This window comes from Tachypleus tridentatus, chromosome 2 (assembly GCF_004210375.1).
Source record: "Tachypleus tridentatus isolate NWPU-2018 chromosome 2, ASM421037v1, whole genome shotgun sequence".
Lineage (NCBI taxonomy): Eukaryota > Metazoa > Arthropoda > Merostomata > Xiphosura > Limulidae > Tachypleus > Tachypleus tridentatus.
In genome coordinates, this window is record NC_134826.1 from 55,743,318 (window position 1) to 55,767,621 (window position 24,304).

Consider the following 24,304-nt stretch of genomic DNA (forward strand, 5'->3'; position numbering starts at 1 on the left):
TAACAAGAATTAACAAAACAAGAAACCTAAGTTCATTTTATATCATCTTACATAAGGTGTAACAAGTACTATGAAAACAGGAAACGTACACCGATTTTATATTATCCTAGATAAGGGGTAACAAGTACTGTGAAAACATGTAAAGTACATTGACTTTACATTACCTGTGATAAGGAGTAACAAGTATTGAGAAAATAGAAAACGTAAATTAAATTTACGTTACTCTATATAAAGGGTAACAGGTACTGTGAAAACAGGTAATGTACATTGATTTTACATTATCCTAGATAAAGAGTAACAAGTGCTGTGGTAACAGTAAACATACACTGAATTTACATTGTCCTAGATAAGGGATAACAACTACTGTGAAAACAAATATAGTACACTTATTTTATATTAGACTAAATAAATGATAACAAGTACTGTGAAAACAGGAAACATACGTTGATTTTACATTATCGTAGATAAGGTGTAACAAGTACTGTGAAAACAGGTAAAGAACATTGATTTTACTTTGTCCTTCATAAGGGGTAACAAGTATTTTGAAAACAGTAAATTACACTGAGTTTACATTATATTTAATAAGGGGTAATAAGTACTGTGAAAACAGCAAATGTACATTGATTTTACATTATTTAAGATAAAGCGTAACAAGTGCTGTGAAAACATGCATCGTACTACTTATTTTACATTATCCTAGATAACTGGGGTAACAATTGCTGTAAAACAGGAAATGTAGATATTTTATTTTATCGTAGATAAGGGGTAACAACTGTTGTGAAAACAGGAAACGTACATTTATTTCACATTATGATAAATAAGGGGTAACAAGTACTAGGAAAACATGTAAAGAACATTGATTTTACATTATCCTAGAAAACGGGTAACAACTACTGTGAAGACAGGAAACGTAAATTGATTTTACATTATGCTAGATGTAGTGACTGAACAGGGTATACCTTCAGTAGTTACCAAGGCATACAACAGACAGAACTATTATATTTATATAGATTAGCCGAATACATCAACAGTACTGTTTAGTGTGAGTCAATAGACGAAGAAGCATGTTTGTATTGTGTCATGGCCTCTTGTGCCGCTGGTAAACATTAACAGTTGATATTACATAATATTCAGCACATATACAAAAGTCATATTTCTGATAGTTCAAGCGAACTGGTAAGTTCTTGTATAGACGGTAAAGCTTATTTTGCAATGTCTTGGCAAAGGCAAAATATATATCTGTTATATTATTTATTACATGCCTATTATTTGAAAGAATATAGATCACAAATAATTATTTGTTTTTTATAAAAACAATGCAGTTTAAAGGTTTAGTTATCACTGCACAACAATTTTTTTGAAACGTTTTACTTCCTGAAAAGTTTTTGCTGATTGTGACAGGTATGCACAAATATAGTTTTGGTTTTGCTTCATTACGTAGGAACTCTGAGAAATAGACAGTTAACTGTTTACCGGCAATAACGTGTTTAATTGCGTTTATGTTTCTAATACGCTATTAAGTTCAAGATAATTAAAAGTGTTTTGCTCCTGATTTTCGTTTGTATTCAATGTCCGGTGCATCACGTTTCAGTGTCCAACAATGGTCAGCAAGCATTGACGGATTCCAGTTGCCCTGATATTGTTTTTCCATTGTAGCAATGTACTGGTGAAACCTTTCATCGTGTTCTTCACTGACAGCACCGAGACTTACGGGGAAGAAGTCCAAGTGTGAGTGGAGGAGATGAATTTTAAGTGACATGTTGCACTTCATTGTTTTGTATGCTTTGAGAAGTTTGTCTACCAGCTGAATGCAATGTAGGGCTCTGTAATTGCCAAGAAAATTGTCAACAACGTCTTTAAAGGCTTTCCAGGCAATCTTTTCCGGCCCAACTAACAGATCTTGGAACCGCTTGTCACTCATAACATGTCTGATCTGAGGGCCAACAAAATGCCCTCTTTGATCTTGGCCTCAGTTATTCTTGGGAACATCTGTCTTAAATAACGAAAACCTTTGCCTTCTTTGTTCATTGTTTTCACGAAATTCTTCATTAGTCCAATTTTATGTGAAGAGGAGGAAAAAAATCTTTGCCGGATCGACAAGCGGTTCATGCGCCACATTTTTCTGTCCTGGAACTAACGTTTTAACAGAGCAACGACTTTCAGATTTCCACAGATATTCCAGTTGTACTTGGTGTACTGGATGTGCTTCAGCAATATTTTCATGTTCTTGTAGATTTCTTTCATGTGTGCTGCATATCCAACAGGTATTGAAGGGTGAACGTTGTCATTGTGTAACAGAACAGCTTTGAGGCTTAACGTTGATGAATCAATAAAGAGACGCCACTCTTGCGGGTCATGGTCACAACCAAAAGCAGAGAACAATCCTTCAATGTCAACACAGAAACAGAGACTGTCAAATTGTGCAAAGAATTTGGTTATATCATCTTGGCGGCTTTTAAAAACAGAAATTTTCGTACCTGGTGATAGCAAACACCATTCCTGTAGTCTCGAACCCAGCAATTCGGCTTTTGCTTTTGACAAACCCAAATCTCTGACCAGATAGTTTAATTGTGACTGTGTTATGAGATGTGGATCGCCTGAAAATCCGGATCAATGTCATTGCCAGTTCCCTTTATTGCAGTTTCTTCATCTGATTCGTCTAAGGTCCATTCCTCTGGTGGTTTCGGAATTGGAAGACTGTCGTCATGTGGCACGGGTCTCATTGCTGAAGGCAGATTAGGGTATTCAATTGACTTCTTGTTTTTGACAGAGAAACCAGACACAGTCAAACAAAAGTAACAGTCCGTCACATGGTCTTTCTGTTCTCGCCATATCATAGGGACAGCAAACGAGTGCCTCTGAGCCAAGCTCTCAGACAGACAGCACATGTCGCACAGCAAAAGTGAGACGCCCATTCCTGGTCTTGATCACCAATTTTACAGTCAAAGTACAGATGATATGCTTTCTTCACAAGAGCAGTCATTAAGCATCTCTGATGAACAATCATATACTCGCCACAAATATAGCAGAATATATCGCGACTGTTTCGACATTGACGAGACACATTGACCGACACCAATCGTCCTGTAAAACGTCTATAACATCTGACTTATTTGTTACAGTGCTACTGAGACAATGCTATATTCTGAAACAATACTTACACCCAATAAGGTCTATATTAATCCAATGAACAGCATCTGTGTATGCAAGCCACTTTTATAGCCTGCTGAGACAGTGTAAAGCTGGCTCCGGCCTGACCGGGCTGCATACTTCCACAGAACAGCTTCCAACCTGGCCTGACTTCATGCCTGGACATGCCCAGACTGCAGAAAACATTGTTCATAGGTCTCTTACAGAAACGAATTTTTTTGGACAGAAATATAAGAAAAAACATGACAAAACTGAAGATGTTGATGAAACGGTACGTGATGGGCAAGTTTGGACGTGATTTTCGTGATCAGAAGCCAAAAATGTATAAGGAACACCCAACAGTGTTCAAGAAGCAAAAACCTTTTGTGCAGTGTTAGCTGAGTATTCTTAAGCCTAACATTGTAGAATAACAAAGTGTGTGTTATATTAGCATGTCGTGTGTTTTCTACTTTCTTGACCCGGTTCAAAAATATTATTCGTATAATTTTCACACAACATGCTGGTCAATAAGTTACTTTCGTTCACGTGGATCAGTACTTTTCGTCTTCCCTGTAAACGTTTGACTACATGTCAAATAGTGTGTGAAATTATTTATAGTTTAAAACTAAGCTACTAAAACTTTATATGCGAAAACTTTACATTCAAATAAAGATAATCAGTTGAGATGAAACAACATACAGAAAACACAGCAAGGATATGAAAGAAACCATATTGCACAGAGGATAAAGACAGTTTAGATGAAACAAATTACAGAAAACACACCAAGGATATGAAATAAACCATGTTACAAAGAGGATATAGAGACAGTTGAGACGAAACAAATTACAGAACACATACCAAGGATATGAAAGAAACCATGTTACCCAGAGGATATGGAGAAAGGGACATTGGCAGGTAGACTGAAAAACTGACAACAATCAACAAAACACATCCCTAAACAGTAAAATATGGCCTGGCATGGCCAAGCGCGTAAGGCGTGCGACTCGTAATCCGAGGGTCGCGGGTTCGCGCCCGCGTCGCACCAAACATGCTCGCCCTCCCAGCCGTGGGGGCGTTATAATGTGACGGTCAATCCCACTATTCATTGGTAAAAGAGTAGCCCAAGAGTTGGCGGTGGGTGGTGAAGACTAGCTGCCTTCCCTCTAGTCTTACACTGCTAAGTTAGGGACGGCTCGGTGCAGTGGACTAACAACCTACTCACTTAAATTCTTGTTGAAGAATCCACAAGCGATTGCGGCCCTATGTTTCTGGATGGAATCTAATGGTGATCACTAACTAACTAACAGTAAAATAGTAAATTTCAAACAGAATTACTCTTGTTATTAGATATCACTGTAAACTCATAAACGTTTCCTGTGTTCTGAAAAAAGAAAAATAATCGGCTACAATTGGCTAATCATGTTAGACAAATATTTCCAGAAGTTTCTGTCGTCTTTTTCTATAAGAGCAGAAATCTTAAAGATATTCTTGTCCATGTAAAAGTGAAATAGACCCCAAAGGGGTCCATATAACAAGGCTTGTTGTGTGGCATGCATATTTCTAAATCACACCGACTTTTTTTTCAAACAAATATGATCGTAAACACTTGAAATTTTCTAAGAAAATTTCTTGCACAACACTGTGTAAAAAATACAATAACTAGAATGTAGAACAGACTCTTAAGTTATTTAACAGCCATAACTCTTCTATCAACACCAGAAATGGCCTCTGTGTTACTCAATCAACCCTGTCATCCTATTAGTGATTTGACTTTCACCTGTATTGAAACCAACTTTAAAACTAAAACCGATCGAGAAATAAGAAAAGCCTAGTGGATTACAACTTTAAATACTGTTTAACTTCATATGCATAACGTGAACCGTGTTGTCCATCTTAGGGTTCATCCGTCTCCCCTTTCAAAAGGTGTGCACGCAGGCAAAGCTTAACGTTCACTTTTGAAATGAGGAGACAACAAGCATGAATAATACTGATATCAAATTTTATTTCACAAGCGGGATATTCTACATGTTAGGAATTAATTATACTGTTGTTTACATTTCAAATTGTGACGTAACTGAAATAATAAAAATGTAGATTTACCTATGTTATTGTCGAGAGGCTCTTAGAATTACTGAAATGCTAAAAAAATTAGGCCTTTTCGTGAGTACGATATACTCCTTGATTATGAGTGAAACTAAACATGCAACACGATTAACCTTTTCAAAGTCCACAAAATAATTTGAATTCTAGATTAACTTAAACTTTTCCTGTCACTAGGGGTGGGTACTCTATCTTGTCATGAAGTAAATATAAATTCTGGAACCAGTAATTTCCGATCCTTAGTTTGTTCTCTGTTCAAAAATTAGTGTTTTTTGGTTGTTGTTTTTTTTTGTTCATTAAGTGTGAATGTTCAATTGTTACCCCAAATCTTTCTAATAATTATTATTTATTTATGACAGCTTTTCGGGCTACTTTTTTATTTATAGCTGTTTAACATTTATAATCAATCTTAATATCTCACCTTTATTTTACTCAATCAATAGTTAATGTAGTTTTGATTACCATTTTATTTTTTAAAACAACACATTCTTTATACTTAACATTATTGTTTTCGGACAGGAAATGAGATACTTATAGGAATACATTGAAAGTTACTCAAAATACTTCTGATTTCCATGGTGGTCAACATGACTTCACTATATCTCACTTTGCTTTACGCGGTTGGGTTATAACGCATCGTTTCTTCATGTTAGTTATATTGTGTAATTAGACCTTTATGTTTTTCGAACTTATGAGTAGAAAAAGGATTAGATACGAACAGGGGGCCATCAAGTAGAACATCAATATGGCTACGGACCTACAATGCTAGAAATCGGGTTTCGACACCCGTGGTGAGCAGAGCATACATATTCCATTGTGTAATTTTGTGCTTAACTTCAAATAAATAGGAGTGAACTAGTCAATAAAGGTGTAAAACTTGCAGGAGTAGGGTGAATCCTCAACAAGATAGGGAATTGTTTCCTAAACGCATAAATTAATTATCGCATATATTTTTAGGTGAGTGCTCGCTACCAAGCATATTGAATTATTTTGTGTAATTAAGTTTATTTTTACGGTAGTATATTGCAGATTGTGTAACATTAAACTTAGGCCCAGAATAAGTTACAACATGTATAGGCCTGTAAATAAATAATAATAATAAAAATGTGAAGGAAGATATAAAACTAATCTTTTATTGTCACGTTGGCTGAACGCTAAATGATTTTCACCATATAGCTTATCATAATCTGCCAACAAAAATGTGTCACAATAATACAACCCTATCTGAATTAGATACAGACGACTTCAAACCTAATACTTCAGTGTAGATGACAATTCATGTGGCATATAAAGTACATTTTTACGTATTTGTTTGAATAAAGATGGTTTATTGTGGTTGAACACATGTGTTTAATATTTTTATTTCTCACAAACTCAGTTAGTCAGTGAATATAGACTTATTTTCAAGTAAATATCTTGATGAATATTTTGTTATTTTATGGATCTACTTTGCCAGTCTCGGGGGAAATCAGTTCGGTGTGTGAACACCACACAAAACCAGCACAGCAGATTAGCATTGAGAAAACTGTGAAATACAATTGATGAAACTGATCTAGAACATTACATTTCATGTACATATATATTGAACCAAACTTGCAAAGATAAGCAAGCAACCAGTAATACAATGAATAATTATTATCTATACAAGCATATTTTGCATTTGATAGTGACATTTTGAAATTTTTACGTGTAATTAGAACATGTTGTGCCTTTTGGACATCGCTGTTACGTTTTTGTGGTATTCAAGTGTTTCTTATATTTTCTACTTTTATTTTAATGTAGAAAAATTCACAATTTCTACATATTTATTTATATCATGAACCAAACATCATAGTAATGACTCCGAAAAGACAATAAGAAGGGGAACAAACGAAAAATTAAAAATTTCTGAGCGAGCCAAATACAATGACTCTTACTATAGTCATCGTTTGAACTAATTCACCTCCACAAATTTTCTCCAAAACAAAATTATAGCTGACATGTTTAGATTTTAAGTTTATTTTAATATAATTGTATAAACATTTGTGTTCAGTGAAATAATAATTTAAAAATTTCAATTTGGACTTCTGTCGATTCTTAACATTCTGTTGGAATTGTTTTTATCGAGATTGCGGACTTAAATTTTCTGCTCGCTCAGAGACAACTTCTCAGAAACGAAACAAAGATAGAAATGTGTTGTTACAAGAAATTAAAAAATGGTTAAAAAAATTCCACTCTTTGCCTCCTTTCCCCTGTCAGAGGCGTAGCTAAGGTTTTCAGCGCCCGGGGACAAAGTCAGTTTTCGCGCCCCCTCATGACAAAATGTAAGCCATTAGGGGTTCCGTCATGCTTTCCCGGAAATTTGTGAGGTTTAGAACATGAAAACCTGCATTTCGTGGCGTATTTTAGGGTATGAAGGAGATGAAAAAAGTGAAATAATTGAGGCAACAATGGTACTTCGAAGATATAATGGAATAACAGAGAAGGACAGAATTAGAAACAAGAATGCATATAAAAAATTAATGCAGAATTATTTTATGCTGAAATAATAGTCAAATATAACATTGCGAAAACTTAAAACATTACTTTGGATATAGTAACCTGAAAAGTTAACATAAAGTAAAAGAAATAGTTTGATATAATGCTTTGGATGTGATTATGTAACTTTAAAGAGAAATTCTTCTTGCCTTTGCTGCTGCAAAATTATCGATTTATTCTTCAAACTTTATGCTGTCGGTAACCTCTCGCTCTACACTCAGCAAAGCCATGGCTGACAATCTTTCCTGTCCCATGGATGATCTCAGGTAAGACAAGATAAGTTTTAACTTACTAAAAGACCTTTCACAGCTGGCAGTAGATGTTGCAACAGTCAGTAGGATCTGCAGACCAACTCTCAGATTTGGAAATACATCATTCCCATACTGCACAATGAAGTGAAGCAGGTCCTGGTGTCGAAACCTTAACATCAGCCCTTGTCTTTAGTAGCATTTGGCAGTCCATTATTTCACTGAACATCTCCAAGCCATCCAAGTCTGTATCATAAGAGCTTCCCATAAAAATGCATCTCTGTTTCAAGCTATTCTCATTAGTTGTGGACATCAGTTATGGTATAACGTGACCAAATCATAACCAAGTTGTGGCAACCCATGACGTTGCAACTCCCATATATGGAACAATGGGCATTAATTGGTTAAGAGAGAAAAACATTTCATTCTGAAATTCATTCCTAATTATGTAACATGAATTTGGCGCCCCCCAACCCCGATGCTGCGCCCGATTAAATAATGAAACTGTAGTAGAACATTTCGTGACTCTTTTGACATCGTTGCTGAACGCTTTTGGTGAAAATATGCAATTCACTAACTGCCGCTCTGCTTGTGGTGTATATTTGCTATATTTTTCATCAAACTACATATCTAACTGAAACGGCCTAATGGTTACTGGTACTTCACACGCGTGTTTCGGCGGCGGGATTTGGACCAGGGAGGGTTAGGTTCAGCTTTGATCATATAGTTGTTATGAAGACTAATTGCTTAATTCAAATAACAAACAACATGCAAAACCTTTTTGAAATAAAGTCTATGTCTAGAAATCATTTAGGCGAACACTGTTTGACCTGTAATTAAGTATCTGATTAATGATGTGTAGGGGGGTAGAGGTATTACGTTTAGGCTTATCATGTATTATGTAGCTCTCTAGATTACTCTTTAGTTTATTTATATTTTTTTGTAATATTGAAGTGAGTTAATGTTGAGGGGACCAGCTGCAGGCGCTGCACTCCGTAGGCGAGAGTTCGTAATGGACGAGTAGTTAGCCTTACATTCTTTTCCATGTATGTTAGCGATATGCCTCTCAAAGACTCAAACCAAACTATTTCTCACAGTTCGCAGATGATATAGCTATCTGGAAGAGTGATCCAAACCCAACAACAGTAACTCAAAATATATAAATACTGCTGAACAAAATATAACTGTGTTGCAATAAATGGAGGATTAAAATTAGTATATACACAAAACACAAGCTATACTAGTCACAAACAAACTAATACCACAGTTATTCCTAGTTGGGACTTACTTTCAGGTAAAAACATCAGTTGACTTCTTATCTATTATATTCGACTCGAAATTATTTTGGATATCAAACATAAACAGCATTAATATTAGAATTTGGAAAAGAGCGGTTATCTTAGAAGCCTGACGGGTAATAACCAAAAATCTTCACCTGAGACAATTTGAAAAATATATAGAACATGCATAAGGCCAGTATATAATACGCCTACACAATATGGATTAATGCATCAAAAATTCACTTGAACAAATTACAGCAAATACTGCTATGTATATAGTATCAAAGTATACCGAATTCCTTGCTCAACAAACTCAACAATTCTTCATAACTACTTCAACATGACGACTCAGACCTCCAGGAAATTAGAAATCCAACAAATAATTTCTTTGGGAATTTCATTCTTGACTGTTTGATTAACTATATGTTATGCTGTCATATTCTATAGTTTTTTTTTCATGCTATTGTGTTGAGTGTTTGTTGTGAAGTTTGGTGTGTGTAGATGAAGATTTGTTGTAACATGATTATTTAATAGATTCACGAAGTGGTTGTCCGTACTTGAATCGTGTGGTGTTTTGAATGTTCTGTGAAGACCAGTGCTTTCTGTTTGTTTCATAAAGATAGCCAACAGTTGACGGTGAATGGTGATTACTAATCGTCTTCTCTCTGGGTTATCACTTCTAAACTCAGGATGGTTATCGCAATCAACTCTTGAATACCTTTGTTAAAATTTATAAACAAACAGACATATGTCAAAACTTGTGTTTGGTTAGGTTTTTATTCTAACTGTTTTTAATTAGTTTTGTACCGCTATGTATATTATTCTGGTGGATATAACTGCCAAAAGAAATCGATAAAATTTGTTGAGTTGTATTATTTCATGATATTTTTATTGTTATGTATCTAACTTAAATTAAGTTTGAGATACATTTTTTCCAAACTTAATTTGAGCCCAATTATACAATAAAAAGATTATGAAATAATACTTGAGATACATTTTTATTTCAAATGGTTTGGTTTCTTGTCATCACGAATTGTTTAAATAACTATCATTTGTTCAAAAAAAAAAGAAAAGTTGTTAGGTAATTCGCATTAACTTAGAAAAAAATATAATTTGGTAATCAATTGTATGAATCTATGAAAATTACTTTTAGTTTTATAATTAATACATGCATACGATATCTTACAATAAGAAATAACGTCAATCTCTTTTCTTTTGACCCTAATAAACGTCACCTTTTAATAGTTCCTAAGCTTCCGTTTATTGAGATACCAGCTTTTCAGAAGTGTATTAGTATTTATTTTTTAACGTTGGTGTAGTACGTATATTTTGCTTGCTGTCTATTATTTATTTCTCAAATAGTCGTATTTTACGTTTTTAATTGAAGATGTGATGAAATACTCGGTAAATTTAATTACACAGTTACTAATAACCGTGAAGATGAATTCCATAACTGTACCCTCATTACGGTGGAGTTTTAATATAGATGATTGGAAACCAAAGCAAGATGAATGGGTTTTGGCTTCCAGCTGTTTACAACCAGAGGAAAGGCTGAGGGTAGACAGTTTTGTATTTGTAAGGGATGCTAAAGCTTCACTTGTAAGTTTAAAGACAAAGTTTTAAACGGATTTCATGAAAATACACATTTTAGTCAAACTACTGAGTGGAACCATAGTATTAGTAATACTGTAAAAGTGTAACAGTAAGACGTTTGCACGTTTTGTTTCCAGTTATATATTATTATTATTAGGTAAAATTAAAAAGATAGTGGCATTTGCAATATTACTATACTATAAATCCTACCAACTAGAAGATGACACAAATTCACACTGTGTTACTAGTATTAATCTAGGCACAGTATAGCCATTAAAAAGTTGTTAAAGTACTAGTACTGATATTACAGTACTTTATGCAATAAGTGATGAACAGTAAATTTAGCATATTTATAGCTTTATAAAATGTATTGTGCTATTTTATAGTGAGATGAAATAAAATGCATGTTAAGTGTTAATCAGTGTTCATCTGTCTGGTTTTTACACTACTATTAATAATATGAGCTTGTTAATTCATTGAGACTGGCTCAGAATTAAAAAAAAAAAAAAGCCTCAAAGCCAGCCTTTATTATTTAAATATTCATCAAGAATTTCTTTATATTTACTGCTTTCACCACATCTGCAGGCAACTTATACTAAAGATCAATCACCCTGTCTGTAAATAAAAGTGTTTTATCAAAAGATGATTCATATCTTTCCAAAATATATATTTTTGTTCCCTTGTCCTACTGTTCTCACCATTAAGTATAAATAAAGGTGATGCTGTTAGTTCTCTTAACAGTTTTTAAACACCTCAGTTAGATAACCTATACATGTTTTAGAGAGTAAGTTGTAGCAGTTTTATTCTGTCCTCATATGACAGCCTTTCCATTCTGGGTATCAATCATACAAGTAATCCTCCTTTGAATTCTTTCTAACAATTTAGTTATCTTTTTAAGGTATGGAGCCCACATTGAATATAATTATATCTAACCAGTGATATTTACAATCAAAGTGTACTTCTGTAGACTTGCATTAAATATAACCTAAACTCCTATTTGTTTTACCACTAGCAACAGTACACTGTTAGGTTTAGGGTTATTGTGAACAAAATTGTACTCACAGTTTAGGGTATGATTACCTGCTTTTATTACTTTACTATGATTAAAAGTTATCTATATTTATTCATCCCACTCACCAAATAATCTTGACAAAGTAGCAAGATCCCTGACCTTAATCATCACCAATTTAAGTAAGTTGTTGACTATTCTTTCATCTGTGTCATCAGTGTAAACCAAAAAGAGCAAAGGTTCTAACACTGAGCTCTGAGGTACCCATCTTGTAATGTTAATTGAGTTTGACTGAACATCCCACTGCTTTCTTTCATCCAGCTATTTTTCAATCAACCAACTTAATCCCATATCTTTTATGTGTCACCTCACCTTGTCAAATGCTTTCTTAAAATCCAGATACATCAAATTTACAACCTTATCTTCATCAACAAAAGCAGTAAATTCATTAAAGAATGACAAAAGATTAGTGAGGTGAGATTTTCCTTTAGTGAAACCATGTTGACTGTCCAACAGTATTTCAAATTTGTTAAATACATTTGCAAGGTATCTTTTGTCAGACTTTCAAAACCTTTTCCTTTGGCTTCTCTATGACTAATAGGCTTATAATTACCTGGACAGTTTTATTATTTCCATGTAAATAGAAGTAACATTAGCCAACTTTCAGTCTTCTGGCACTTGTCTGTTATATTAGCAAGTGGCTAGCATTCTTCTATCCTTAATCTCTTTCACACTTTCAAGGAAATTATGTTTGTACCAAAAGGTTTATTGTTCTCAAACTTCACAGTATTTTCTTAGTAAGTTGAGCATTAATGTGATATCTTTTGGTTTTGTCCATCTAGCAGTTGTTCAAGATAAGGAATATTGTTTAAATCTTTATTATTAAAAATGGAAGAACAAAAGTTGAATTTCATAACCCAACCATTTGATTATCATCCCTTAAAGGCCTTACTGTCACCCTAATATTTTGCTTTCCCATAATGTATTTAAATATAAGCTTTACAATTGCCATATCTTCTATTATGGTTAGATCACTATTTCTGCTACAGTTTATCAAACCTCCATTAAAACATAGTAGGAAAAAAAAAAGATTAGTATATTAAACATTATTGTTTTATGTGTGTAATTTTTAATATGACAAGAAACCACTTCATATATTGGAGAGAGATACAGAATTGGCAGATATACTCAATAGTTTATTATGTAGGCTTTGTTACAGCATGAGCTGTCTAAGTGTTAAAAAATAAGACTTTATGATTATTACTGTTTGTGTTAATTTGTTAGTTAGGTTTACTCTTTAATACTAATAAACATTTTTTTATTTCTCTGTATACAACTTTTGATAAATACAATGATTTACTTGTAATATGTTTGTTTGTGTGTGTGTATATATCCAAATAATTTCATATTTGTTTCTTTAATGTTGACTTTAATTTCATGCAGTCATGACATTTGTTCATTAATAATGTTAATTGCATGCTTTCCTTCAGATAGGAAGGCTGATGATAAGGAAAATGCTCTCTGAAACATTTTCTATTCCATATAAAGAGCTAACTGTAAGCCGTACAGAGAAAGGAAAGCCCACCTTTCAGAATGTACCAGAAACAGACTTTGATTTTAATATCTCTCACAATGGTTCCTATTGTGTGTTAGCCACCGAACCTGCACCTAAAGTTGGAATTGATGTCATGAGAATTGAGTATTCTGGTAAGGCTAAATTAACCTGCTATATCAGAACAGTTTCAAATTTTTTTCTGAAATGAAATTCAGAAGTAAATTCTAGATCTGTTGATAATTAAATGTAGTATTTTTTTTGTTCACATATCTAGTATTGGCTACACGACAATGTATGTGTCAGTTATATATTGAATTATTTTAAACTGTATCTGCTGTATGGTTTATTTTCTTTGGCTATTTATAGACTAGTATTATATGTTACAGTACACATGTATAAAACAATCCATTTTGACCAAGATTAGTGTGCATGTGGCTTTTAAGTTGATAGAAACTTGTATTCAAATATGAGATGTGATTAATTGTTTAATGTTGAACTTTGAATAAATAATAGTTTGTGAAAGGTGATGTATATCTTTATAAGTTTGAAATATCATAAATCCATGTTGAGCATTGTCATTGTTGGCCAAGAATTAATATTTTCATGCATTAAGTAAATTATTGGCATAAGAATATGGATTAGTCATACACATAAGTAGTTACTTATTTTATTATTATTTTTAATAACAGATTCAGTTGTGTGGAAAATCCGTTCATAAATTGAAATAAGTCATTTGCATTGTGACTCATAATTTTGTTTATATCACAAACAGAAAGTTATTAGTTGGGCCTTGATAATTTTCAAAGGGGTTTCCTTTCAGTATTCAGCCTTCATAGGTTTTGCTGAGAGAAGGACTGTACTTTGTTAAAATATTTGTTTCTCATGACTTTCTTTCTAAGAATAAAAACTATATCTCTAACCTTTACTGTTGTACTTCTTTTCAGTACTTATACCTGTGAGAGCACATTTAAAATCTTTGTTAGAGCTATGGAGTTCTGTTTCTATATGTCACAGGAGGAAAACCACTCCCTGATTTTTTCAAGCTGATGAAAAGACAGTTTGCACAATCTGAATTTGATTATATTGTTTCACCTGGATTAGAAATTGACCAGTTAAAACGATTTTACAGACTTTGGGTAAGATCGATGATATTCAGACTTGGTGAACAAGTGAAAAGTAACATTACAGTGTGGATGACATTGAAAGTGAGACTGAATTATATACAGAAATTTGGTAATAAACATGCAAATATAACTACAACAGATGTATGAGTTGTTATTTCCAGTTTATATGAATAAGTGAAGCTTGTTGTAGCTGTTAGTTCACTTTATGTAAATAAGTGAAGTATACTGTACTTGTTTAACTTAGTGTAAATGAGAGAAGAACATGATAGCTGTATTTCCCCTTAGTGTGACATAAGTGAAGTCTGTGGTAGTTATTATTAGAACTTAGCATGATGTAAGTGAAGTCTGTGGTAGTTGTCATTGACACTTATCATAAGTGAAGTGTGTGGTATGTTATTTGTATTTAGTTAGACATAGGTGAAGCCTTTGGTATTTATTTCCACTTAGTGTGAATGTTCTGTTATGTGATGGAAAGCAGTCTAGTGTTATCATGTTTTGTTTTTAATGTTCTTACCTTATGTGATGGGAAGAAGTCTAGTATTATTGGGTTTCATTTTAATGTTACCTTGTGTGGTGGTAAGATGTCTAGTATTATTGTGTTTTCTTTTTAATGTTCTTACCTTATATAATGGGAGGAAGTCCAGTATTATTGTTTCTATTTTTGAAATGTGTCAAATTATAAAAATTTTTTTAGTCTTGAGTCAGTTAGATTTAGTTTGTCACAGTGTGTCATGAGATAGATAGAAATAGTCTAACATAAAGTGTAGTATTATGTTTCTTGTGGATTCTGTGAGTGAAACGTGATTGTTCTAACTGAAATCTCTGACTTTTATTTCATAACTTAAAGATTTATAATATCTGTATCTTATGCCTGCAAAAGAAAGAAGCTTGTTACAATTGAATCATGTTTTTTGTTTCAAAGTGTTTAAAGGAAAGTTATGTTAAGGCTGAAGGAATTGGGATTGGATGTACCCTTCGGCGCTTATGCTTTGACTGTAGTAAAACTCCATATAATGAAGTTGGAAAACTGACCATGGACACTACGCTTTCGAAGGATGGTAAATTTCTTTCGTCGTGGCTCTTTGAAGAAACACTCTTAGATAATAACCATGTTGTCAGTGTTGCACTTGAAAGGCGGAGTAGTAAGGTTTGTATTAGAAAAGACTAACCAAGTCTATGAAAGTAAATGGAAAATGTAATAAAAAGTGTTGTTATTAAAAAGGAATAATTAGTACAAAATAATTTACTTGACCTCTGTACAGTAAAACAGATAAAATTAGTAGGTGACACAAATATTTGATTCATAAAATAGATGGTGTTGGCTTTAAAACAGATGGCTGGTATGTTAATATGTACAGGGTGTTCGGAAATGCACTTATATATTTATTAACAGACAAAACTGCACAGTGACTTTCCAAACACCCTGTATATTTGGCATGTAAATCTTGACAGTGTGCATCAAGTGCATTTATATTTGAAGATGAAACTGAAGAAAAAAATTGTATCATTTCACAGTATTATATTAGTTACTTTCATTTAAGAAAAACTTTTTGAGTCGCATGTTTGCTGTTTTTGTTTCCACAAATGTTGTAATGCTATCTACCTTTGTATTTAATGTCATTTTCTTAATACTTAAGAGTCTTTAGTGATATTTGAACCAGATTTTGTTCACTTCCCTCCATCTTTGAACAACTGAAAGTTAACAAACTAACCACACCTCTTTGTGTTTGTCCTCAACTCTGCCAATGAATGTCTTATAGACTTGGATCTAGCCACTAAGGAATTGTATGTAAACTTAAAGCCAATTTTGATCTTCCTATTTAAGGTTGCTTGCCAGTTGGAAACACAAATGTGAGGTTTATATAATTAATTGTTTCATTCTTCTCAGTTTCTTTGTCCAGAGCTTTATCATTCACCGTTTCACCCATTAGTTCTTTACCAATCAGGAAACTCCTCTCATCCTTTATCACTGGTGTTTAAAACAGAAGTATTCTCACTTTTCTATTATTAATTATCTACCAATAAGAATGTTGCCCATCTACCTACTACTTTTATTATTACACCTATTGATTATCAGTAGAAATGTTACCTATCTACCTACCATGTTTATTATTGCACCTATTGTTATGTACCAGTAAGAATGTTACCTACCTACCATGTTTATTATTGAACTTATTATTAATTATCTACCAGTAAGAATGATCTTTTATTTATATATTTTTTCCCATAGTGTTAGTAAGCATTTATTATTTGTATTATATTTTCATGTGTTCTAATCTTTTTTTTTTTTTTTTTATGTAAGGCAAATTATAATTCACAGTTATAGAAAGTTATACAAGGTCTTTACATTTTATAATCTTTAAAGCAGCCTAAACTTCTAGCATTAAGTTGATCTAATTTTCAGTTTTCCACTTTATTATGTTTAACCCATTTTGGCTTAAATATACATGTAGTCTTTTGTCATCCATTCTTCAAGCTTTAAGTATGTAGGCTTAGCAAATATATTCATAGCCTTTAGTCCTATATTATTTCAAGTATGTCAGCTTAATATGCACAGGCCTAGCCTTCTGCCATCTATTACTGAGCTATTCTTGTGGTCAGGATTGGTACTGAATTATTGTTGTGGTGTGTACAGAACAATTGTTGTGGTTAAGGTATATGCTGAACTCTATGTTGTAATTCAGTGGTATAGTGAATTTTCATCATTGTAATGATATATACAGAACTTTAGTTGTGGTCAGAATGTTTACTGAACAATTACATTATGTAACAAAATTTTTACTTGTTCATGGGCATAAAGTGTTATTTCCCAATTGCTTATGCCTAAAGTAAAAGAAAAAGACCTATTTTTCTCTTCAAACACTTTGCTTTTGTGACCTGGGAGTGTATAACAAAAACATGATGGGCAACTATATTTGGGGGCTGATATGTGAAAGTGATTTTATATTACAGTTGCAAATCTTGAAAAACTACTCATTTCTAAACATTTTTTATAACTTTAGTATAAATACATGTAAATCTTGATTCATATGTTGTTTTATTCAGCCCTTACGTAAATGAAAATGTGCAAATTTGCCTGTTTTTACACAGAAAATAGGTTAATTTCTAAATTTCATTATCCAGGTCACAAAAACAAAGTTTGAAGGGAATAATGGTCATTTTCTGTACTTTTACAACATCAGCAATTAAGAAATAACATATTATCCAGGAACAAAATTTGTGTTACATAGTGTTATTACAGTTAGGGTAGATACTGAATTGTTGCTATGGTTAGGATATATACTAAACTTTTCTTACAGTTGGAATATGTACTGAAGTTTTATTGTAGTTAGAACATATACTAAACTCTTGTTGTAGTTAAGACACATACTAAACTTAAAAAGTTACCTTCTCTGTAAATGTTATAATTATGAACTGTATATCTTATTTATCATGGATGTTTTTATTTTTTAAGTGTTGGCAAATGGTCTGATGGCCACCATAGTATCACTGATTTTTCATTATTTAAGATTAGACATACATATTTTGGCTTATTATTTGAGTATTAACATAATACAAGACTTTAGCACAACTGATATATGATTATGCTTTTGTTTCTAAGAATTACACTACATATCCTCACAACATAAGTAATATATTATGTTTTTGATTGTAACACGTTTGCTTGGTCACTGCTTTACTGGTTGTTAAATATTACACAATGATGAAAATGCACATATTTATAAGAGTTATTATTTTCCATTTATTTCAGATGCATTTTACCAGTAAAGAATCAACCTCCAGGTTTTTTGAACATCTTACGTTTCAACAACTTGTTGAAAGTGCTCAACCTCTTACTGTACTCGACTTGAATTCTTGGAGAATATTTTCCAAAAAATGTGAAAGACCTGGATGTTAGTAAATGCATATTTATATGGTGCTTATAAAAAGTGAGCTAAATGTTTTTGTTTCATTGTTAAAATGCAAATTACATAAATGTTGCTAGTGTGATGATACTTGTTGGAATAGTGTTAGTTAAATTTAAGGTATATATGATTCTGTATTTCTTTACAGAAGCTATAGGCTTTGAATAAATGTAAAGTAGAACAAGGTTAAAGCACAACCTTGACACCTTTGTCACCTAGCTCAATTACATGGAGAGCAGCTTACCTACTGCTTGCTTAGTGATTGTTTGAAAACAACTTTGTTGGTATAGATAATGATGATGGGAAAACTAGATAAGTATTGGTTTTTGTAGAAACTCCAGATGTTTTCATTTCCTTCTCTCCTTTTCCATCTCACTGCCATTAAATGGGAAATTACACATAAAGAACTGAATGCTAACAAATGAAGTTACTTCTAAATTATGTCCTTTGTTACTTTCTAATCAATAAGGTGTGAAGTTCCACTTGATTATTAACAACTAGATCAGTGCTATATATTGTTGATCTAGACAGTTCTGTAGATTTCATATTTCATTCATCTTGCTCTAACGTTGTAGGCCCGACTCGGAAAAAAAGTGGTGTTTAGCATGTTGGCAATGTTTGTTGTGTTTGGGTTTATCCTGTAGAATATTGAAAATTAAAGATTAACTGTGATTAGACCTTCTTCTTTCCATTATTAAATTTATGTATAAATTTGTCAGTAAATATAAATAAAATAAATTAACAATTTCCACCATTCTACTGATTTAATTTTTAGTCACTATAATTCTGAACATGAAACGTACATGTTAAATGAATTAGATAGTTTTTTACAATATCCAGGCTGTAAACACTTCATTTTAAAAATACTGGTATTACAGACTTTATAAACCCATGTATTCTAGAAAATGTATTTAGTTGTTTTTTTCCCAACTACAAGTTGCAAAAATATTAGCTGAACAATGTAATACATTGTACATGTAGGTCTGTCATATGACATTATGCTAAAGCTGTGTATTTGTAGGTGTATTATCACATTATTAATAGTGCTGTGAACCAGACTTATTTGTCTTCTATTACTCTGTAGGATTATGAAATATTAGATACATGGTTCATGAAGTACGAGGTCAAAGCCTTATTTTCAATAGGAAGAGAAAATATTCTATTACTCCATAGTACCCTGAGATACTAGGAACATGGTTCAGTGATAAAACGTTAGTATAAGTGTTATTAAGGATGATGAATAAAGATGGAAATAAGTTAAGCACTCTTTTCTTTTTTGAAGTCCAGTTAGTATTTTCCAGAATTTATTACAAATATTTTAATTATCTAGAGATAATCAGTGTTGATTAATTTACTTAGTTAGCAGCAAGTAAACAGTACATCTAATCTATAAAGTGTTGAGCAGATATGCTAGACAGAAAATTAATGGGCCTCAACATTAACTGTTAAGACAATAATGTCTGAAAACATGGGAAGATGGAGAAATGGAACATTGGAGTTAGGCTTAATTACTGTTAAAGAAAATACCTAATTTCAATGTCTTCAAAAAATATTATATTAAAAACCATCTGTCTTACATAGTTGAACTTTTGATGCTAATGTTTACAGTTCAGGATATTAATGTTACTCCTATTTTGTTTAAATATTGTTATTTACAACTGTTAACTGTTGTTATCTTCCTTAATGTATGCAATTATATGTCACGTTGTTGCTGTTGTGCTGGTTATTTGTCATTTTATTATAGTGTGTAGTGTGATACAGTACTAGATTGCAATAATGATAACATAATACAATATTTTACCTAGCCTGTCAATGGTGGTTGAAAAGGTGATGTAGTTACATGTTAAAGACTAACAACAGTAAGGATATCCAACTGATGATTTAGGAAAGAGTGGGCAGAAAAGATTTTTGTAGTCTGTCAGTAAGGATACCTAACTGGTGGTTTAGGAAAGAGTAGTCAGAAAAGATTTTTGTAGTCAGTCAGTAAGGATACCTAACTGATGATTTAGGGAAGAGTGGTCAGAAAAGATTTTTGTAGTTGTTCTATTATTCATGATTAAGACTTAATTCATTTTTTACTGATGACCTTCTGGTAAAAGTGATTACAAAATGAGAAACAGGTACACTTGTGTGGCTAAATAAATAAACCTATCTCTAACTCTTCCATTAATAATAAGCCTTCAAGTCTGTGTGATATGAAAGAATATCTTGGTTGCTTTGTTTTAAAACATACCAAAACTAGCATATAATGTTGTATAGTACTAAATAATATTGAAGCTTGGAACTAGATGTTAAACTTAACACTTTTCACAGCTTTCATGGGTTACACTTATATGAGTTCTAAGAAAACAAAGTTTCTAGTGAATGAAAGAGTAGAATTTTTCTGCATAATTTGCTTTTATTATATATAACTTTACATTACAGTTAATAGCACACACACATACATACATTTCTTGTACAGATAGTGTTTCACCTTGCTGAGATGAATTAAAGAAATACTTTAAGAAACAATAGGATGGATCAACCTAATACCTTTCAATTAGTTATTGTATAATAATTTTGAAGAATTAGTGGAAAGATAAATGTTTCCATTTTTATGTTTATATTTATAGTTTCTGATGTGATGTGGGTCATGTACATAAGTTGGTTTACTTTATTCCAGCACACCCTATTATTTCTACGACAGTTGGCCGAAACTTAACCAACTTTAACTGAAGGCAAGCTTAATGTCTCCAGTTTTTTTAAATACTGTGTATGTTAACTAATATTCAGACAAAATGAATCAAATCACACATAGGAACAATGTAGGATGTTAACCAGTGGCTAACTCAGTTGTGTTGTCATACAAAAACATCTAATAGCAAATACTAAACAGTAAATACTCCTCTTTTAAATCTTAAAATAAACTAATATTCACTAAAGCTACACAATAATAGTTTAGAAAAAACATTATTTAATAAATTCAACTGACAGAAACTGGTAACAACATTAACAGTATTCATATCGGTTTTTAAAACTATATAGAATGTTTGAAGTGAATCATACCAAATATATAAAGTATCATATAATTTTAATGGAAAAGGCATTACTTTTAAGTCAGTACATTCAAATCAACTAAACCAAAATTTACTCTTTCTTAAAGTAGCAAAACTGGAGTTTCTATGAAGTATTAGAAGTGAAATTTAAAAAAAAACAAAACATTCCATTGGAGGTTGTATTTAGAGTAAAACAACTCTTAACAAGGGTTGTAGATGAATTACATGTTCACTACATGTTATAACTGAAGTAGAACAGAGATTTTACCAGAAAGAAAAAATAACTTCAATAGGAGTTTGAAACAAACAACAACTGTTGAATGGGGGTTGTGGCTGAAACAATCAAATAAAACTTCAGTGGAGGTTGTACTTGAAACAATGGTATAAAAGTGTTCAACACAACTGAAAAAACACAATTAGCAAGGGTTATAATATGACAAGTAACATATGTTGAAAGAATTGTAAATGAATATTAACTGTTAAATGGAGGTTGTTACTAAAACACTGAACAAACAAAAAGAATGTCCTTGGCAGAAGGAAGTTAAACTTTGAGTAAAAAAGGTTAATATTTATGAATTTTATACCCTTCAAATCTAGACCACATTTACTACAAATTATAAAAACCATCTACATTATGTGAAAAGAACTGAGAAAACAAATTGGTTATAAGTTGGATTACTTCAGATACAAATAATTATTTTTCTAACAACATATCAGCCTTATTAATTTGTTGGCTAAACCTGATTTACCCTTATTTCAAACTTATGAGAGGAAAGTTGTCTTCCTTATGATTCTGGTTGCAAAACAGAGTCATCTGGGTCAGTCTGTTAAAAAAAAGTATGTTGTGTTAAAGATATGTGTGAACACCAGAAACACAGGTGTGTACTATACATTTAGGTAAATGTTACTGTATTAAGAGAGAAAGGAGTATCTGTAGATTATAATCCATTACAAGATAACATGTAAAAAAAAATCATAAATTTTAGTTCAATTAATACTGAAGTAATGAGGAAGTTAATGAATTGTGAATAACATAGTATCAGTGATTGAAGGTTAGTAGTTTTGAACTGAAACATATGGAAAACACTAGGACAATAGAAACAACTTTGGAAGATACTATGTCTGGACTGTATACATGTGCTCAAGATGTTTAACAAATGAAAGCAAAATGATTGTGAAATGAAATGTGTCATGTTTTACAAGTGATTATACAATGTACTTTTGCATGTTTTACAAGTAATTATAAAATGTAATGTTTTCAAAATTGACTATTCCAAGACATTTTTAGGTAGAGTGGGTCAACTTGAATATTTTGACTTTACAAAAACTCAAAATAACATTTTCTTCCTAACTTAAGATACTGTCAGAATTAAAAAGTTTGAACTGGATTTCATTCTCTGCTTCATGATTTTTCAAAGTGTCTAACCAATACAAGTGGAGAAGGAATTGCAATACCAGTCAGAGGTCAATAAAACCTATGTAAGAATAATGAGCAAAGAGATAAAATGCTTTGATTTAAGGTGAATTTGGACTATTTCAGAAGTGTTTACACGTATATGGTCTTGTGTTATTCTTTGTATATGTTCTATAATGTCTTGTATGACATGTGAGGGAGGAACATTACTGTATGAAGAGTTCAATTAGTTCAAATATTGCAGGTTTAACATTGTGGTAAATGATTTCTTTTTTTTGTGATATGTTCCTGTTCCTTAAGAAATAATACTGCAGATTGTTAAAATATTTAAATAGAATCATAATTACTTATACGTAGAATGATGAAAGACGAATGATGTTTTATAATTAATATCACTAAAAATATTTTACTGTAACCACAACACAAGGAAATAATTTCAAGTCTGTCACATTGTTTCTATGAAACTGGTTTAAAAATTACAAGATGGTATATACAGACAGGTAATAGAGTCCATTCATCTTGCAGGTATGGGTACTGATGTATAAAGAATTCACTCAAACCTGATGTAGCCTCCTTTCTGACCCTAGAAGTTTGTTTGCTCTGTTTCTCATTACATCTTGCAGCGGCATCTGGAAAATAATGTTAAATTGTGTAACTATTTAATTCAATCTATATTTTGTTAATGTATTACATAACTTACAAATAGGGTTGGACTACTGCTAACAATTCTAGTCTTGCCAGTATGCTCTCTTCCATCATTAACTGTTCACTGCTTATCTCATTTGTGAAGCTGCTTTCAAACAAGTCTTTCATCATTAAATAAACTTTGATATGATGAAGTTTACTCTTATATCATCTGTTATGATCTGTAGAATGTCTGAATATTTTTTTTATTATCCTTGCAATATGAGGTGAATGTTTCTACTACTTGATGTATAGTACAAAACACATTTCATTGTATCAACTAAATTAATTTGTTTTGCCTGAAACAAATTTTGGTCTAAGAAGTGACAATGTTCTTAGATTTCTTGAAATGAATTGAAATATTTTAAATTAAGGATGGAACACTTTTTGACATTGAAAATAAATATATAATAAAGACTGAAGGTCAGAATACATGTGTATCATTTGATCCTAATGATATTATTAACAGTGTTTTTGCACTAAATCATGAATATTTCTGTTCTTACATTGTTTGATATTAAATATTTTAGAAGGTATCTGAATATTGTTTGATAAAAACATTAACAATATGGATATAATACTTTTGATGCTAGATTATAAAATCTACATATGAAGTGTTCTTAAATTATTTTACAAGATAACGCCACATTAACTTGTTTTACTCAAAATAAAGTATTTTGTGATAAAATGTGATACATTTTAATAACAAAA

At 32.0% G+C, this 24,304-nt stretch overlaps 2 protein-coding genes across 2 annotated transcripts in view; one reads left to right on the forward strand and one right to left on the reverse strand.

The window, feature by feature from the left end:
- Positions 1–10,522: 10,522 nt before the first annotated feature.
- LOC143243884 (L-aminoadipate-semialdehyde dehydrogenase-phosphopantetheinyl transferase) lies at positions 10,523–24,281 on the forward strand. The gene is made up of 6 exons (XM_076487652.1): positions 10,523–10,873; positions 13,367–13,583; positions 14,446–14,636; positions 15,478–15,702; positions 18,307–18,484; positions 23,435–24,281. The coding sequence occupies exons 1-5, from the start codon at positions 10,667–10,669 to the stop codon at positions 18,451–18,453; spliced, it is 987 nt and encodes a 328-aa protein (XP_076343767.1). The 5' UTR covers positions 10,523–10,666; the 3' UTR covers positions 18,454–18,484; positions 23,435–24,281.
- The window catches only part of LOC143245503 (glutamate receptor-like), a 59,461-nt gene continuing 55,995 nt past the window's right edge, over positions 20,839–24,304 (reverse strand). Inside the window, exons 16-17 of the mRNA XM_076491865.1 lie at positions 23,470–23,538; positions 20,839–22,319 (exon numbers count right to left, since the gene is read on the reverse strand). Of these exons, the coding sequence (XP_076347980.1) occupies positions 22,281–22,319; positions 23,470–23,538 (108 nt within the window). The 3' untranslated portion in view covers positions 20,839–22,280. The remainder of the gene's footprint in view (positions 22,320–23,469; positions 23,539–24,304) is intronic.

Coding starts and splice junctions, on each gene's coding strand:
- LOC143243884 (XM_076487652.1), top strand. CDS start 10,667: ATGAAATACTCGGTAAATTTAATTACACAGTTACTAATAACCGTGAAG. Junction 10,874..13,366: donor GGGATGCTAAAGCTTCACTT/GTAAGTTTAAAG, acceptor GCTTTCCTTCAG/ATAGGAAGGCTGATGATAAG. Junction 14,637..15,477: donor CAGTGTGGATGACATTGAAA/GTGAGACTGAAT, acceptor TTTGTTTCAAAG/TGTTTAAAGGAAAGTTATGT.